General features: G+C 50.0%; 1 protein-coding gene across 1 annotated transcript in view; it reads right to left on the bottom strand.

Annotated features, from left to right (window-relative positions):
- Positions 1–253: 253 nt before the first annotated feature.
- BIN3 (bridging integrator 3) overlaps positions 254–19971 on the bottom strand; it is a 169558-nt gene continuing 149840 nt past the window's right edge. The window contains exon 9 of the mRNA XM_078593240.1: positions 254–3826. Within this exon, the coding sequence (XP_078449366.1) occupies positions 3680–3826 (147 nt within the window). The 3' untranslated portion in view covers positions 254–3679. The remainder of the gene's footprint in view (positions 3827–19971) is intronic.

Below are 19971 nucleotides of genomic sequence, written 5' to 3'. Positions count from 1 at the left end.
TAAATAAATTCGACCTCAAGGGAGCTCGTGGAGGCTAACACGAACCAGGCAGCAACACCAAAGGGAAGCTGCTGTGGATTTACATCCAAGGCAATTTAAGTGGTTGGTGGCAATGTCGTGGACATCCTGAAACAGGAAACATACTGCATGAACTTATCATGTGGGCCTGTGTTGCGTGCCAAAACTCACAACATACCAAGATATGTTTCATATTTCCACAATAATTGTGAAATGACAAATGTGTGTACCATAGTGATGTGTGTCTATATATATTTATTTTTATTAACGGTCCATTTCAGCCAAGGCTTACCAACAATACATATACATTTCACACACACACGAAATAAGCATCAGAAGGCACAAGGCGGCATACGCCATCTCACAGTTTTTGTTTTTACTTATTTGCTAAAATATTGTTTAACATAATCAACCCAACAACGTAAGCTAAATAGCAAAAGTATAATTTCAGTGGTTTATACTGAGCAGTAGACGTTACTGGCACAAAGCGATTACAAAAAATAAATGTGAACCCAAGTACTGATCCATCACTTACAACAAGGAGGTTTAAACGCTGTAGGTATTTAGCATAGTGCTCGAAATAATAACCAACCCACACAGCTCTGCGGACACGACCATTCATCATGATTCAAGTGTGCGTTATTTGCCGTGAAGTGCGCCACTTTCTGCAGCCATCAAGCTCAGCTCAGAAGTTGATAATCCAGGGCTGTGATTAAAAATGCACCTTTCTTGGAATCACGACATGCCAGCCATTATGTGAGCCATGGAGACAGCGCTTATCGTTTTTTTTGGAATTCAAAGTGAAACTGTCTAGTTGACACCCATCTCCATATCTGGGCGAGTGGTGGACATTCCATATTCTTGTGGTGGGGGCCAGACCGTTCGGCACTGTTGACTTCCTACTAAGCGGTACCAATTGTATCGGCCCTGGAAGGATAGGCCGAGTTTATTATGACTTAGCTTCGAACTTGTAACTTTGTGACCGGGCGTAAAGAGTTTTAACCACAGCACCATCGGACTGGACATGAACATGCACACTGCTTCCCAGAAACCAATCCTCCATTCAACCAGATGAGAACCCACAGTGAGAGGCCATCTAATTCGGAGTAACGAATAGCGGAAAAACACAAGATGCGATGCAGGACAGGCACATAGCTCATGATCACGGAACATACAACACACGCACGGGCACCCGACATTCAAATTTAAAGTTAATATGTTGAGTCTTGTAAACCGTAGGGGTGAGTGATGTTCGTGAGCACTCACACACGCAGCAAAGCCAACGGCACTCCCGATTGCATCACCAGGTACCAATGGCCGAGTTGACCTAGAGGTCACGTTTTTGCAACTGAACGATGTGCACGGCTAGGGATAAAACCCACATCTCCACAACTGTAGTGCAATGCTTTAAATACCAGTGTCGTCATTCTCCACACACAAAACATACACACAGAAATAACAAAAAAAAACACAAGCAAAAACACAAAAAGTGCAAGTTCACAAAAATACCCAGAACCTCTCGGTGGATGCCGTTCCACCTTATCTTTGCTCCACCACTAACACTCACTGAATGGCATTAGACGTCCAACACTAGCCACATTCAATGGCATCACAAGCTAGCACTTTAACCGATAAGCTACAGTCACCAACTACCACCTCTTTTCCACTGGCACATCTGAGCCGAGCCAGCGTGGGACACTAACAGTCGGGTGCTTCCCCACTGGCTATTTGCTGTGCCGAGCCCGAAACCAAACCTAGATAAGCTGGCCTTACAACGACATCTGTATATGGCTCGGGGCCAAGCAGGGCCGAGAGACGGGGCTAGGAACGTGTGTTCATTGCGCGTGGCATCAGTGGGCACACACACACAATTCAAACGCAGCGTCGCCGCTTTCGCAGCTATGTGCGTTTTGACTCGTCCACAGGTGCTCGGCTCAGCTTCTGCCGTGGCCAAAACCACCCGGCTGGCTCGGCATGGCCCTAGCACAGCTCGGTTGTGTGGTGGAAAACAGACGTATGTGGCAGATGCACATCCTGAAGGGGGTTGGTTATATTATGTAAGCAGGCCCAATCTCACGTACGCAGTATCACTCTTTATACTTCCATGAGAAAAGTCGGTGCAGAGTTGACGAGGTGAATGTTGAAAAAACAAGTGAGAGAGGGCTGCCGAGATAGTTCTGAAATATTAGCAGCGATTGAACAATCCGTGGCTTGGCACAGATGCATCGACTAACCTCAGTGGTCCCGTGTTATTTGTCTCCTTTCTCAAGCCACTTACTCTTGCACAGGACCAATCACTCCAGGTGTCGGTAGAGAAACGCTTCTTTCCACAAGCAAAATCTTTCACTGTGGAAACACGTGGAAGTCACTGGGATCAAGGTTTGGTGGGCGTGGCTTTTCTTGAGGTCTCTCTGGACATTTAAGCTTTTTCGCTTAAGGTTTAAACACACGGATTAATTCACCAGTAGCGATCACCGAGTTACCCTCTCGCGATGAAATCTGGATTTCAGAAAATATGGAAGGGTGCACGCGGAAGGTCAAGGCGCATCCCTGCAATAGCTCACTCACACCACTGCTGGCAAAAGGGCCTCCGCTCGAGGGAGCTCTGGAGAGCCCCTCTGGAGAGTACTGGCCAGACGTCTTTGAAGATGGAGTAATCACACTTTACCCCACCATACGTGGCCTGTCAATCGACTAACTCGTCTTCTTCGTCGTGTCCCCTGTACAATCTATCGTCTTATTCCAATATTCTGCACTGTCGTATTTATACTGCAGGGTGGACAGATGCGTGGGAGGGGGGGGGGGCGATTTAAGACATTTGCCTCATTGTTTTATAGAACTGCCAACCTCTGGATTGCAAGTCCAGCGTGCCGACCATTTCACTATTGCATCATCCCCTTAAATAGATTTCACTTGTGTTTTTATTCATCTCGGGAAAGTCTCACCGAGTCTCAGGAGGGTGCTGCAAAGTGTTTTGCAGTAGGGAGTAATGATCGTTACGTATAACCCTATTTGAGTTTTTCATTGTCAAATCTGAAGCGTGACACCAGCTCACAATAACCTCCTCTTGTAAATGACATCACGGGATCTTTAACGTCCACTGCAGCAGACAGCGCATAGTATTGTCATGGTTAATACACCACCGCAGTGATAACCAGGGTGGGCTGCTGGATGCGAACCATGAACCTCTGCAACGAGCAGGGAAAGCGGAAAGATAGCACCCGCTTCTCATGTTAGGGCCACAGATTTGATCACCCTATGTAAGTGAAAAAACTCCTTCACCCGCATCAACACTTTCGGATGCGCTTCTGCGGCCGTCTGGAATACTCTTCCTTCCGATATCAGGAAGCCACTGGAGCCATGCATTGACAATTCATTTCTTTAGAACTGCTTTTTGTGTTTAGTTTGTTGTCCTTCCCCCGCACCTCTAATTAGCACGACTTGCTACGTACGGTGTCAAAGAACGTTAGTCACATTTAAATGTACGCGATCAAACCCAAAAACCTCCATTATGGTGCCAAAGAAGTTCAACATACATACATGGGGTGGGTGGGGTGGTGGGGGGGGCGGGTGGAGGGTGGCTTAGTGACAAGGGAGGGGGTAGTCGGTGAGGCAAGGGTGAGGGGGTGAGTGGGGACGGAGGGGCGGCGGTGGCGAGCTCTCAGTCGTTGGCGACGATGGAGAGCGAGCGCAGCTCGGCGAGCCGCGCCTCGTTCTCCTGCTCACGCTGCTCGTCCGTCCGCTCCGCGACGTCAATCTTCTCCGACAGGTCGCGGAAAATCTTGGAAACCTCCGCGTAGTAGTTCACCTGCGCGGGGACGACAAGCGCGCACACGCACCGGGGATGAGGAGCGCGGCGGAGGGCTTAAAGAAACCCAAAGAAACAATTAGCTCTCATCCTTACGCTCGATTCGTACCACCCATTGTTTAGGAACCTTGGTGGCAGGGTTCGTGCAGTGCTTGATACAGCCTGGTTTAAATTCGTGATTACGCCTCCATTCTGTGGGGAGTTTGTGTGTTCTCCCCCTGTTCTGCATGGGTTTTCTCCGGGTTCTCTGGTTTGCTCCCATCCAACGAATAAACGAGATGTCTACCAACCGAGACCTCAACAATGTTCCTCTCCACTGACTCCAGCCCCTTCTGGGATTGTGCCGCTGTCACCGTCCTAGCATCTCATCCAGTGGAACAACGTAGACGTCCAGAATAAACACCTCACTCAAGACCCAAACATCGCACCTCCTGGCTTTAGCATTCCTCCTCCTCCTCGAAGACACCAATGGAACCATCAACCGCATCAGAACATCAATAGGCCGATATGCACATCTCCATAATTCGGAAATTAAAGGCAGGCCACAGTAGTGCGATTGTGGCCATGCAAACCAAACCATGGACCAAATCGTAAACCACTGTAGTCTGCGCGCATTCAATGAAGAAATAGCAAAACTACACAAACTCTCTCCTAAAGCCTTCTCGTGGCTTGCAGACCTTGACATTGGCAATATTTTATAATTGTTTCTATCTATGTAACTTTACTCGAAAGAACCAAAGAATACACTGGTCAACACACTTTTTCTGGCATAAGGTATTCCAACGGTTTTAAGGTAATTTTGGGGTGCTGATTCCAAATCTGGCATCAGTTTTTGTCTATCACATCAAGTTTTTGAGATATCAAATATTGCATTTTCAATAAAAACTGCAGAAGAAATATATTAGGTAAATGTGGATATCTACATAAAATTATATTATAAACACACTATCCTAAAAATACAGCACCATATTTTAACACTAAAGCAGTCACTGACTCGCAACAACTTGCAATCATAAGTGACAGTTAATTTCGGGTAAAATCAATGAAAATGGGGTATGCCGATTGCATAAAAATGAGATGTGATAGAGCAAATCTGAGATCAGATTTGGAATCAGCACCCTGAAATTAGTCTAAAACAGCTGCAAAAGTCCAGGCCAGAAAAAAATGTTTTTTGTTTGTTGACCAGTGATATGAATTCCTGCAGTCACGAAAGTTAAGTCAAAATTTAACCGCCTCTATGGGGAGGGTTTCCACATAACCACAACAAACTCCGAGACACGAAAGCACTCACAATTTCTGAAGAGATGCCGCGACTCTAAGGTAATACCGACCTCATTCACACTGACCTCTGCTGCTGTCACATCTTCCAATGGCAAATAATTTTGTTCAGGGCTGGCTTGGCCCTGATCTCAGAGATAATTAGACTGTTCCGTACTGAACAAGATAATGTGGACAAGACACTCTTGAAATCACACTTAACATTGACAGAAAAAATGTCTACATCTGATTGGGAACATGTAGATAACATGACTACTTCATCAGCCGCTACAATGTCAACTAAATGTACAGATAACCTGATTTCCAAGTTCAACCTCCTTTCCACGAAGAAACCAGATCCACGCATTAAAAAGTTATACGTTGACAAGGTTGTTATTAATCTGAGTAATAGTCCAATTTCCAATGGTCAAAAATCGGTTTTGGCTAAAGGGTTGAACTTCACAGTCACCTCAATGAGCCATTCTGTCTACGGGAAAGCAACCCACACTGATGCCTACCGAAAACCTGATTCCCACCACCATCTATCCCAGAAGAATTCCCTCATCAAAACTCTACACCATAGAGCTCAATGTATCTATGACCATGAACACCTAACCAGCGAACTCAAACACGTGTAGTGGTGATACGCGCTGGGTGTATATGTCGTGTGCCAGCGCGTATGTACGGGTGTGTGTGGGGTGACGCGCGCTGACGGGGAGGAGCAGGCGTCAGTGCGCGGGTGGGGGTAGTGCTGCTGATTGGCTGTGTGCCGGTGACGCGCCCAGAGGGAGTGATCGGGTAGCAGCGCGGTGTGATTGGTCGGGGAGTGGAAACACGCGCTGAGCGGAACCGGATCGTAGGGATAGCGCGTGGGGATTGGGTAACTGAGGAGCGGTGCCGACGTTGAGGTCCGCATCCGCTCCGTCTCCCGGGAAGAAGGGGTATATAAGGTGATGCACAGAGGAGCAGGGGCAGAAGTGGAACCATCTAAGAATGAAGACGAAGGTGCAGAGATAGAGCCCGGAGAGGAGAGTAATGGAGAGTAATGGAGAGTAATGGAGAGTAATGGAGAGTAGAGGAGAGTAAGGTATAAGTGTGTAGCCAGCGAGAGAGAACGGTCTACACGAGCTGAGTAATGTATAGTGTGTAGCCAGCGAGAGAGAACGGTCTACACGAGCTGAGTAATGTATAGTGTGTAGCCAGCGAGAGAGAACGGTCTACACGAGCTGAGTAATGTATAGTGTGTAGCCAGCGAGAGAGAACGGTCTACACGAGCCGAGTATGCATACGGTGTAGCCAGAGAGAGAGGAAGGTCTACACGAGCCGAGTATGCATACGGTGTAGCCAGAGAGAGAGATGCAAAGTCTACACGAGGCGAGTGGAGAGTGTAGCAGAGGCGCAGAGTCTACACGAGGCGAGAGAGGAGTGTAGCCGAGGCGCGGAGTCTACACGAGGCACAGAGAGCCAGCAGCACAGAATCCAGAGTCAAGAGAAGCGCATTGTGAAGAAGAGAGGCCACGCGTTGTATTGTTACAAGTCAAGATTTAATAAAAGAAGTGTGTTCCCGTCAAGGAGTTTCCTGCCGTCATTTTCCAATACTTCATCTGGCGTCAGAAGTGAAACGGGCTTCCAAGTATGGAGACGAGGAAGACCCGTAGGACCCACGGGATTGACCGCGAGGAAGACCTGGACGACTCGGGGCCGCTGGTGGCGGGGGGTGAGGAAGAGGACTTGCCCACGCTGCAGGGTCCGTCGACGGCGCCGGCCGAGCGACCGGGGACAGACGCCGGGCTTCGTGAGGCGCACTCCCGACTGGCGGAGCTGCTGCTCGCCGCCGCGTCCATCTTGGCGGAGATCAGCTCGTCGGGAGGAGCGGGGACGGTGGGGGACATTTTACAAGGTCGCCCCGCAGATTCCCGCCAAAACGAATGGGGGATTCCCGCCATTGCGCCTGGGCCTACTTTTGGCGGGAACGGCGAGCGCCACGTGGTGGTGGGTTCCCAAGCGCGCGCATCGACGTCATCAGCGCGCGAGGGGGTCCGCCATCTTACGTCTGCTGCTGGAGCCGCCATCTTAGACACCGACGGACAGGCGGAGAGGAACCACGAGGCGGATGACTTCATTTTTCAGCAGCGCCTGCCCACGTTGTCAGCCTTCAAGGCGGAAGGCGGAGACTGGGGCCAATTTCAGCGAAGGTTTTTGGCGCATCAAGAGATGTCAGCGTGGTCCGATGCTACGGCGCTGCGGGCATTGCCCGCCATGCTGGACGACGATGCGCTCGCGGCCTTCAGGGCTGCACGGAAGTCGGACCGCTCCACGCTGAAGGATGCGCTGGGTTTGTTGGCCAGGGTCTACGGGCCTCCCTCTACGTGCCGCCATCAGTTCTACGCAAGACGGAAAGCGGCCACGGAGACCGCGCTGGCCTATCGCACGGCGTTGCTGGCTCTTGCTGATGCTGCGTTCCCTCGGATGGACGAGGAGGGCCAAGACGCGATGGTTTTGGAGCAGCTGCTCAAGTTGGCGCAGGACCTGGGGGTCCCTATCAACACAGCTGACGAGATTGATATTTCTTCTTTGAGAGTCGCCACGAGTATTCAAGCGCACGAGGCCCTACAACGGAAGCAAGGTGTTGGTTGCAACGCTGCTGTCGTCGCAGCCCCGGGTTTGGTGGTCGCCGAACCCCAAGTCGTCAGCCCACGAGAGTAGGCGTTCGCCACGGGACGACCAGGGGACTGGAGGCCGGGGGCCCGGTCGCCTCTGCGATCGGGCCGAAAGTCGGAGCAACCAAGATCTACTCCGACCCTCGTCACGTGCTATAACTGCGGCCTCCGGGGCCACGTGGCGTCCGGGTGCCGTGCTCCGCGGCAGCGCGCCATGGGAGCTCGGCTGGACGACGACCGAGAGCCCAAGTCATCTCTACAATCCCCGGCAAGTCGCGGCACCTCACACGCTCGGCCTGTTTATTCGGCACACATGGGACGCCGCGTTGCGGCGGAGGAGGGCCGGTTAAGGTTCGGGGATTCGGTTCGGCGAGGGGGGTTCGGCCGGGACCAGGGAGACATTGAATGGGCGGAATTGGGGCATAGAATTGTGGCTGCTTCGGCGGGTTCGTCCGTTGTTACGGGATCTATTGATGGGGTTGAGATTAGGGTGTTAGTGGACACGGGGGCATCGGCGACTATTATATCGGACCTCATTTATAATATTCTTCCGGTCCAATGTCGTCCGCTGCTTCCAGTGGATGTGCCATTTTACGCCGCTAATGGGGGATCGTTGGGCATTATCGGTCAGGTTAGGGCGTCCATTTGCATTGGAGATATCAAATTGTCGGGACCCGTTTTCGTTTCGTCTTCTTTGGCAGTTCCGTGTCTTTTGGGCACTGACTTTTTGGCTAAAATGCCCATTAAAATTCTTATCGATCAACGATGCATTGAACTGCCATCGGGTCGCCGGATTTCATTTTTGACGGGCCCTACTGACATTCGGACGGCGTGCGCTACGATACAAGCGGTGGCGACGCAGACAGTGCAAGTGCCCCCGGGTTCACAGATGTTGATTCCCCTCCGGTTGCGGAAACCATGGGTGAGGGAGGCTTCGGGACAGAGTATGCTTTTGGGTCCTTCTAACAAGGCTGTCGGGGGTCTTGATTTATCGGTGGCTCACACTTTGGTGCGGGCTGACAGGGATCCGTTTGTGATGGTTTTGAACGCGGGGTCGCGACCAGCTGTCATTCCGCAGGGCACCGTGCTGGCTCACGCGGCGCAGGTCCCTGGGGATGATGGGTTGGTTGCGCAGGTGGGCTCGAGCCCCGCGCGGAACGTTGAGCCAAGGGAAGACCTTGAGTGGGTCCATTCGTTATGTGCCGCCTCGGACGATTTGTCGGCGGTGCAGTTGGGTGCGCTGCGCGAGTTGCTCATTGAATTCTCTGATGTATTCAGTAAACATAAGTATGACATTGGGTGCACGGATTTGTTGCACCATCACATTGAAACGGGCGATGCGGCGCCGGTCAGGCTAAATCCCTTCCGACTGAGTCCCGTGGAGAAGGAACATGTTCAGTCGGCTGTTAACGATATGCTAGAAGCCGATATTATTTCGCCCTCCTCTAGCCCGTGGGGAGCGCCTATTGTGCTGGTTAAGAAGCAGGACGGGTCCCTGCGATTCTGCGTTGATTTCCGTCGCCTGAATAAGATCTCTGTGGCTGACGCGTATCCGCTCCCCAGGATGGATGAGTCCCTCGATGCATTGTCTGGTGCGCGATATTTTTCGACTCTTGATTTGTTATCGGGGTTTTGGCAGTTGCCGCTCGACGAAGAGTCGAAACCTAAGACAGCATTTCGGACTCCAGGGGGGCTGTTCCAGTTTAACCAGTTACCCATGGGACTTCACTCCTCTCCAGCGACGTTTCAGCGACTTATGGAGCTGGTTTTGTCGGGCTTGCAGTGGGATACATGCTTGATTTATATGGACGATGTCATTGTTTTCAGTAAAACGTTTGAGGAACACCTCCGGCGATTGAGAGGGGTGTTCTTGCGAATGCGATCGGCTAAGTTGAAATTTAAACCGGCCAAATGTCACCTCCTTCGTAGGTCCGTTAGATACTTGGGTCACATTGTCGATTCTTCGGGGATCTCCACCGATCCCGCGAAGACGGATTGTGTCGGTTCGTGGCCGACACCTACGTCCGTTTCTGACGTGCGTAGTTTCATCGGGTTTGCTTCTTATTATCGGCGGTTCGTTGAGCACTTCGCCACTATTGCAAAACCCTTGCACGCTCTAACGGCGAAGGGAGTGAAGTTCAAATGGGGACCGGAGGAGGAGGCCGCGTTTCGCTCCCTCCGGGACGCCTTGGTGGGTGCCCCACCCTTGTGTTATCCCGATTTTGCCAGTCCCTTTTTGCTGGACACGGATGCTAGCAACACGGGCATTGGGGGGGTGCTATCCCAAGTCGTTGGGGGTGTCGAAAGAGTTGTCGCCTACGGTAGTAGGGTGTTGTCTCCGGCGGAGCAGCGCTACTGTGTCACCCGTCGCGAGCTGCTTGCCATTGTTTTTTTTGTGCAGCAGTTTAGGCCATATCTTTATGGTCGTCACTTTACAGTCCGAACGGACCACGCGGCGCTACAGTATTCATTGAGGGTCGCCCAGCCCTCGGGCCAGTTGTCGCGTTGGTTGGAAGTCCTCCAGGACTATCAGTTTACGACTACGTACCGTAAGGGGTTGCGACACACGAATGCCGATTGCTTGTCGCGGTTGTTGCCTTGTGATGAATGCGCGTGTTTGTCGGGATCGGCGCGCTGTAAACCGACGCTTGCGGGGGAGATGGGGGCACTGGCTGCGACAGCGGGCGCACCGATCGGGGATGATTCCACTGCCTCTCAGGGTCGGGACTCGCTGCTCTCGCTGTCGCTCAGCGAATGGGGCCGCCTCCAGATGGCGGACAGCTCGCTGCTAGCATTGCGCCGCAAGGTTGGGGGTCCCGAGGGGGACCAGGAGCGTACCGGCTCCTATGTACTTGAGCAGGGCGTGTTATTGAAATGGGACAGTTTGTCCCGGCGGAACGCACTCGTGGTGCCTTCCGCTGTGAGGGGGAGGGTTGTCTTGGCGGCACACGAACGCCTCTTGCACTTGGGAGTTAACAAGACGCTTGCCCTGCTTCAGCGTGACTATTACTGGCCGGGAATGGGAAGTGATGTGGTGCATATTCTGAAGGGGTGCGTTGAGTGCGCCAGGCGTAAACCACCGGCCGTGGCAGCTAATCCACCGCTGCAATCTATTCAGGTCTCGCGTACCAACGAGCTCGTTGCACTCGATATTTTGGGGCCCTTCCCAGTCACGCCGAGAGGGAATAAATATTTGTTAGTGGGGGTCGAATACTTTACCCGATGGCCTATGGCGTGGCCTCTCGCTAACCAGTCGGCAGCGGCTGTGACGGATGCCTTCGTCCAGGGCTATGTCCTGGACAAGGGGGCTCCCGAACGCCTGCTGACCGACCAAGGTAAAAATTTTTCGAGTAAATTGTTGCAAGAGGTGTGCGATCTGTTGGGTACCAAGAAGGTGCGTACCTCCCCGTACCACCCGCAGACTGACGGGATGGTGGAGAGACTCCACAAAACCTTGACTTCCATGCTGTGCCAGCAGGTGTGCGAGGCACATGTAGATTGGGACCTGCAGGTCCCGGGAGTCCTTGCCGCGTATAGAATGGCCCCCCATGCAGCTACGGGGTTTTCCCCATTCTATTTGATGTACGGTCGGGAAGCTGACCCGCCAATAGAAACGCAACTTGGCCTGTCCGCTCCACGAACTAATTCTAATTTGGCAGAACATATTAAGTTTAATATTCACAAGCTGACAGAGGCGAGGGAGGCCGCGCGGCTTAATTCGCGGGCTCGCCAAATTGCTAATGAACGGTTGCGGGCACGGAAGGTGTCCATGCACGAATGGAAACCAGGTGACAGGGCCTGGCTGCATTGCCCTCAGGCACCCTTGGCTACGTCGCCTAAATTGTTGAGACCGTGGAGGGGACCCGTGGAGGTCGTGCGCGTTGCACGGCCCCAGTGCGTTCAGATAAAGTGGGGAAAGCGCCGTTGGTACGTTCACCCCTCCCGACTGAAACCGTTCTCGCCTCCATATGGCCTCCCCTTGTGTCGTGATGGCCGGGCGTGTGACGTGACCGGCGACCCAGAGGGGGAAATGTCTCTGCCTGATCCACACGTATTTTCGCCTGATCTGCTCCCAGGTGTCTCGGAACTGACAGCTGCCGATCACCGGCGGCCGGATCTCCGCGGCGGGGCCGGCCCTTTCAGGCCCGTTCCGCGCCGTCTGGAGCAGCCGGAACCGCCGGACGGTCGTCAGTGTCCCGCCCCATACGATGGACCAGCCAGACGGACTCGCGCCAGGTCGTGCTACTTTGCATGACCTGCCTCGTGAGGAGTCGGGGCAGTTGGAGCGCCTCGTCACTGCGTGTAGTCGCAGGGACGTGGGGCGCGTTCGTTTCGAATTTGCTCGTATCGTGTTATTGTTGACTTTTCGGGTTCATTGTCAATCTGTACATAGTTATTCTTGTTGTTGTTGTTGTGTTATGTTACGGGGCACACTCGGGGGGTTACGGGGTTTTTTTTTGTTGGTTGTCGTTTTATCGTCGCGGTTGGTTGTTGTTAGCAGCCGGGCCGGCTGCGAGCTATGTGGGAGGGGGTGATGTAGTGGTGATACGCGCTGGGTGTATATGTCGTGTGCCAGCGCGTATGTCCGGGTGTGTGTGGGGTGACGCGCGCTGACGGGGAGGAGCAGGCGTCAGTGCGCGGGTGGGGGTAGTGCTGCTGATTGGCTGTGTGCCGGTGACGCGCCCAGAGGGAGTGATCGGGTAGCAGCGCGGTGTGATTGGTCGGGGAGTGGAAACACGCGCTGAGCGGAACCGGATCGTAGGGATAGCGCGTGGGGATTGGGTAACTGAGGAGCGGTGCCGACGTTGAGGTCCGCATCCGCTCCGTCTCCCGGGAAGAAGGGGTATATAAGGTGATGCACAGAGGAGCAGGGGCAGAAGTGGAACCATCTAAGAATGAAGACGAAGGTGCAGAGATAGAGCCCGGAGAGGAGAGTAATGGAGAGTAATGGAGAGTAATGGAGAGTAATGGAGAGTAGAGGAGAGTAAGGTATAAGTGTGTAGCCAGCGAGAGAGAACGGTCTACACGAGCTGAGTAATGTATAGTGTGTAGCCAGCGAGAGAGAACGGTCTACACGAGCTGAGTAATGTATAGTGTGTAGCCAGCGAGAGAGAACGGTCTACACGAGCTGAGTAATGTATAGTGTGTAGCCAGCGAGAGAGAACGGTCTACACGAGCCGAGTATGCATACGGTGTAGCCAGAGAGAGAGGAAGGTCTACACGAGCCGAGTATGCATACGGTGTAGCCAGAGAGAGAGATGCAAAGTCTACACGAGGCGAGTGGAGAGTGTAGCAGAGGCGCAGAGTCTACACGAGGCGAGAGAGGAGTGTAGCCGAGGCGCGGAGTCTACACGAGGCACAGAGAGCCAGCAGCACAGAATCCAGAGTCAAGAGAAGCGCATTGTGAAGAAGAGAGGCCACGCGTTGTATTGTTACAAGTCAAGATTTAATAAAAGAAGTGTGTTCCCGTCAAGGAGTTTCCTGCCGTCATTTTCCAATACTTCACACGTACACCAAGCTCTCAAGGCGAATGGATATTCTGGCTACACAATCCGCAAAGCCATCACCCCAACCGTGAGGAAGGAGCCATCTGAGGATCCAATCAAAACCATCGCCTTGCCATACATAACAGGGATAACCAAAACGATTTCCAAAATCATGAACAAACACAAGATCCAGGTCCGATTTAACACAGTATATAAAATGTGTGATCTGATCCCATCTGTGAAGGACAAGATCCCTGACATGCAATATCCCGGCGTCTACAAACTAAGCTGTGTCTGCGGCAGTAGTTACATTGGGGAAACTAAGCGACATGTCTCGGACCGTGTTAGTGAATACAAGGCAGATCTGAAAGACGGTAGGACCAATACTTACATTAACATTAGCTGCCCCGCCCATGCTGCTGACACTTGGGCTACGCCCATTTTAAACCTTAATGAACAGTTTGCCTTTAGAGGCTAACCCCTTTTTCCTGATGACGACCGCTTGTGTTGCGATCGAAACGTCGTGGTTTTTATTTTTATATTTTTTTCTATCTATGTGACTTTACCGAAAGAACCAAAGAATATTGGCAATATAGCTCCTGAACACATTGTTGCCATCATGCGCAAGGATTGAATTATACAAGTGCGTGATAAAGTCACAGCGTCAGTGTGGTTTTATACTCCTAACCACAATGGCACCCGGTGTGTTGTTGCACGAGTACAGGCATAGATGTGTTTCAAAGCCTCTCCTCGCACAAACTGACACCGGCACTCATCTTCATTTGCAGCCTAGAGCCAGCACTGGCAATTTCACACTCCCATTGTGAGGACCAGTCAAAACATGAAACGGAGTAAAGTTTGAAAATGATATGTAAATATTGAGTTCCACGGGAGCGAAAACCATGGACATCGCGCAGGAACAACATGCGACGTAGCCGCATAATTCTGCAAGAATTATCAATGGCCAACAGTCAAAGGTACGAGGAGGTGGTTTGTTCATCTGGCCAGCTTGCCTGACAGCCAACTCGGAGGCACAACAGGGAACCCGTGTCTAGAAAGAGTCTGGATGCCCCGGAAATTGCTTCAGGTAACAAGGCAACTCGCCGTCTACAAGGAAAGCTCACCCCTCCCCCCCTATCAATGGGTTTGTAGCCTAATTATGCCCACAGTCTCAGGGCCGGACACGGCAAGGCGCAAGAAATGTCACTAAAGACGGTAAAGTGGAAAATGTTCGTTGGGCTGACAGTTTTATTTTTTTGCCGGCATTCATCAAGGGCACTATTAGACATCCCGTGAGTGAAGTGCGATGATTTGAAGAGGCAATTAGTGTTTGGGTGCAGGCTGCAAGTAAAGAAAACACACGCACGCATTTCTCGCCAACCTGTCATTACGTCGACAAGCTCCCTGCGCTCGGTAGGGGTGATACGAATAAATATTTATACATCCGTATTACAGCGGTGCATTCACTCACTTCTCATTACTTTGCCAATCAACGTGGCCGGAAACCGAGCGATGTGGAAATGCTTATTTGTGAATGGACAGCGAAAGGGTCCTGCTTGCCCACCGCGGCGTTTACGATTGTAATCATGGGAGGGCATTACACACTAAGTGGACAATTTGGATGCATTTGATTTCAATTTTGAACGGGAAATTCATGCTTAATACTGTGCAATGTGCAGTTTCCTTTTTAAAGAAACGTGTCCCTGCTAAAAGCAACGAAGAAGCACTCATTTCTCTGTGCCTCTCGGTAATGATGAGAAGTGTGCATCCATTAAAATACTGTGTGCATCGTTTGGGCTAGATGCTTCAAGTATCGATGGACAAGTTGCAACATTTTCCATTGGCATGTAGCATTCCTAAATAGGCCACATTCCCAGTAAAAAACAATTGGTATTCAATTGTGAAAAAAAATGTCCTTAACCACAACTCAAGAAACGCAAAAAAAATATACTCGGTATTTAATGCCAGGATGTTTTTTTTTTTCACGAGTAGGGAACCTGTTGTGTTGCTCAGGAAAACAATTCAATAGAAATGTGTCAGTTTGACACTCTTCTCACGTAAATTAAGCAATCATTGGAAAGATGTCATCAACCATGTCAAACTTTAGCTGCCTTATAATTTTACAGCCATATCCATCTCTTCCAGCCTGATACACCACCATCACTCGCCGTGCAGGCACTGCACTCATGCACAAACTCCCCTCCCCTGACATCACAAAAAAACACAGATGGTTATCTATCGGCTTAACTCATGCTAATCCCGTGCACCACCGTCCACACGGCCTGCCGCATGCCCCCACCCCCGACCCCTTGACTTCTCCCCCCCCCAACACCCGATATAAACACGTTGTCTCTTAATAATTCTCTTCATATGCCTCAGTAATTTTGCTGAAGCAGTCAACACCTGATGACGGTTGCTTGTGTTGCTTCCGCAACGTCGTGATTTAATTGATCTGTTTTCATTTTAATTTATTTTATATATTTTACCTACGTGACTTTACCGAAAAAAAAAGTACTCTTCTCACAGTCTAGTACTTGGAGCACGAGAAGTAATCCGCTTCTTTACGCAATATAATTCGTCGTAGCACTTTGTAGGAAACCAACAGAGGTTGTGGCTGTGGTGAGACCGGCCCCACCATTGGAATGTGGAATTCACACCACTGGCTCAGGGCTGCCAACAGAGCAGAGTACCACGCAATGGTGAGCACCGCCCCTTCAATAATAAAGACACTGCGAGCTTGGCTGACAGTGACTGCATATGATGCCTGCTGGAACCTATATAATGTATAACCATGGGGGGGGGGGTGATTGTTCAATTATTGGTTAAGTCACCAGGGGCTTCTTGTGCACATAAATGTGCAGGTCTGAAGTAGAATCGAGTGACAATCAAGGAAATCGCATTCAAGTTGAAAGACAACAATGAGGCTGGCTTTCAGCCCTGTTGGGCATTCACACTCCCTCCAACCTCCGTTGTCGTGGCACGGCGCGCTGTTCTACATAAACTGAACGAGCCCCCCCCCCCCCCCCCTTTGGTCCTCCTGTTTCCGTTTGTCCAACTCTCACAAACGCATCCACAATGGCATGCAGCCACGCTCTGGCAAGCCACACAAGGTAAACAATTCAAAGCGATAATGATGTTTTTTTTTTAAATCTGTAAATATCTATTGCTCTACGACTGGAGTGATTTTCAATGGGCAACTTCCGTGGATACCGAAAGGAAAGAAACAAAAATCCAATTACAGTTTGACAATAGGTAATGGTTGAAATTGTCAGTATCCCATACAATTTAACCTCAGTGTTTCGAGGTGACATTTGAAGGTAAACATGTTCGTTAAATGTTAGATAATTACTATATGCAATTCGCTTCATGAAAATTTTACGATTGCCCAAAACAAATTTAGCAATAGTCTATTTATGAAGAAAAATACGACCCTGAAAGCCGAAACAGCAACACACAGCTGCTATATGAAGATCACAGAAGCTGAGAAACCGATGTATCCTCTGTCTCAATATTAAGTACAGATATCCATTTATCTCTCATCTACTGCCAATGAACAAATCACCTGGGAATGCATTTGATCTCATCAGACCTCATAATCTAAGCAGGGTTGATCCTGGATATGGATTTGGATGAGCAACCACCATGCGCCGAACATTGTACGGTACTCCTATGCTCCCACACCTGTGCTCTTCGCGTTCACCAACCCACACATTGATCAGCGGGGTGAAGGAAAAAACTTTTAACTATAAACAATTTGTATTTTACCAGGTAAGATCTACTGAGCTCTATAGCTCTTTTTCAGAAGCGACCTGGCCACAAATGATAGCTCAACGAAGTGGCTTATCACGTGAAAATCGGAGCCAAATACTCTAAACGCCCGTTTCTAAATGTGGAGGGAAAAACCGGAGAAAAATCCACGCGATCACGGGGAGAACATACAAACTCCAAATATACAGGCATCAAGGGTCGGGATCGAACCCACGACCTCCTGCATACCAGGTGAGGGAATTAACATCTCACCAACGTGGCGCAGGGTCACACACTGTCCCCGTGACTTACACGGCATGGGCAGGCACTCATCTAGCAGTGGACTGGCCAAGGGCTGCACAACATGACCATCTAATGCAGCCAGCCACAGGGGGCAGAACTTAAGTTCAAATCCTGGCTAAGGGTTGACTCGGCTGAACCATCCCTCCACATTCTATAAATTGAGCACTACATGTCATGGGAAGTCAACGGTGGTAATTCCACAGTGGTTATTCCACACGACCTCACCCAGTGGAGAACACCATTCCCAATGCTCATGTAAGCAGGGAAGCACTTTTTCCTTCTGACTTGCTTCTACGGCAGAACTAGAGTTGGGGCATTCGTCTGAGGTCAACTCACAAGCGTCAGCGTTCCAGTTGTTGTGCGACGAATGTGTGGACGATGTCTATGTTATTTTGGCAATCGTGACTGCCCAGACATACACTGCAGCTCCTTCAGTTCACCGCATTGACAACACTGCTCACGCATTCATAGCTCATGTCCAATTTGTCTACTTTCGGAGTGGAGTTAGATAAAAATGTGGTCGGGCCTTTGTATACCGAGAGGAAAATACAACTCTTCACCTTTCTGATCTCTGGAGCTCAAATGAAAGCCGCACAAATAACACGGCTGTACACGATAGTCCATTTATATAGCTGACTCACCAAATCACTGTCTTGTCCTAATAGGCACATGTAGAGTAAACTGTCTTCAAGCCATTTTTTCCATTCTGCTCAGACGCCACAATTTTTGAGGAACTTTTCATTAACAAAAAAAATGGCCGAGCACACTTCAATGACGTCACGGCCCATGTGATGCACAGGATGAACGAGCAGTACAAATCCAGTCCAGGAGGTTGCTCCCTCCCTCTCTTGATAGTTGACTCAAGTGGTAACTGAGAGAGGTCAACAACACATTCCTGCGAAAACACATTCCTGCGGAGGGAGATGGTAGAAACATTGGGTTGCTCGGTCAATGGCCAGGGTCAACGGCGGCGTGGTGTATTCCGCAAATATGGTCGACTGTGAGGGCGGGCACAAGCCGGCGTGAGTAGGTTAAACGTTGAGTTTTATAAGGGCACCATGGGGTGACCAGCCCCTCCCCACCCAGCCCCACCCCTTCCACCCAGCCCCACCCTCCCCACCCAGGCCCTCCCCTACCCAGCCCCTCCCCACCCTCCCCTCTCCACCCAGCCCCACCCCTCCCATTTTTGGATGCACGACGGACGGACACAATAAACCCCTGTGGGCTGGTGGAACCAGGTGATTCCTACCATCACCAATCTGTCAGCTTGTCTCAAGCCACTGAAATGTCCTCTCCATAACCAGATGCAAACCTATTGGGACTTAGGGCTGAACGCTGAATCAATTTCAAATCGAAATCGCAATTTGAAACAATGCGATTAGCAAATCGCAAAGGCTGCGATTTCAAAAGTTCTATTACTTTCTTATTGGAATTGTAATTTTGTATTATTATTATTATTATAACTTTATTTATTTAACCTAACAATTGTTCTATTTTGATTGTTCTATTTCAATTTTTTTTATAAATACATGTTGGAAGCAATTCATATATTTTAAGTTCTCATCCTTGCATTAGAATATATAGAGCAGGTCATATTTTGATGGTATCATGTGGCAATGCTCCATCACATGTTTGAAATCTAGTACACAGTGAATATTGAACTGAAGCTTGAATAAAAAAAAATTAATCGCAAATCAAATCTCAACATGTCACAAAAATCGCAATGAGATATTTTCCCCAAATCGTTCAGCCCTATAAAAATGAGGCTCATTTGTCCTTTCAAAACAATGCCATAGAATACAATTACTGTATTATTTTATTTATTGGTACTTAAAAAAAAAGTCAATTTAAGTATAATGCGTTTCTGCTAAAACAAGCAATGGGGGTGGTGTTCAGCTCCAAGTGTGGCCCAGATCCAGTGTCGGAAATTCCACATTCCTCCAGTGGGGAATAATTTGGACAACCAAAATCTTGACTTCTACAAATAATTTGAACCAATCATCTTCCAATTACGAGTCGAGTACTCACACTGCACTTAATAGCAACCCATGTTATGCAGACGTCATCGTTTTGATTTTTCACATATTTTAAGGGGCCCATATAATTGGACCACTATATCAATACTTTACAATCTAGCAACTTGCCACGTGGACTGCTAACGGGGGGCCATGTGATACGCTGTCAATTGAATCGGAGTGGCTTCACGTCCGCCGCGTCTAATTCACTCAATGAGAATTGTATGGAAAGCTATCAGGCTTTTTATTCTCGTTAATTGCCCGCACCTAACCGTAGGCGGTGGGGGTGGGGGAACGGACAATGGCTTTTATGTCTGTTGCTGCTGCTCGTTTTCCACACGAGGTCGTGGACGATACGTTAGCCCCCCCCCCTCCCCCCCGTGGGTTCTATGCCTCTTACACACGTGGACTGGAGCTGCTATTTTCATGGAGCCGGGGATCTCGAAGAGTGCACACGTGCAACAACTGCGCAGCAGGGGGACGTCGTCGGTGCATGCTACCCACTCCCTGCTTTGCCAGCTTTTGTACGGACTCATGCATTCGTATGAATTAAAACTATATATTTTTTTTTTATCTTACCAGGGAACCCCCACGGAGCTATACACGGTGCGTCACAAAAATGTTAATAGCTTTACAAAGTCAGTCTCCACTTGTTCGCCATCATTGTCAACACATCT

Source organism: Lampetra planeri, chromosome 4, assembly GCF_965212315.1.
Source record: "Lampetra planeri chromosome 4, kcLamPlan1.2.h2, whole genome shotgun sequence".
Lineage (NCBI taxonomy): Eukaryota > Metazoa > Chordata > Hyperoartia > Petromyzontiformes > Petromyzontidae > Lampetra > Lampetra planeri.
Note: the sequence above shows the minus strand (reverse complement) of the source record. Positions and strands in the feature narration are given on the sequence as shown.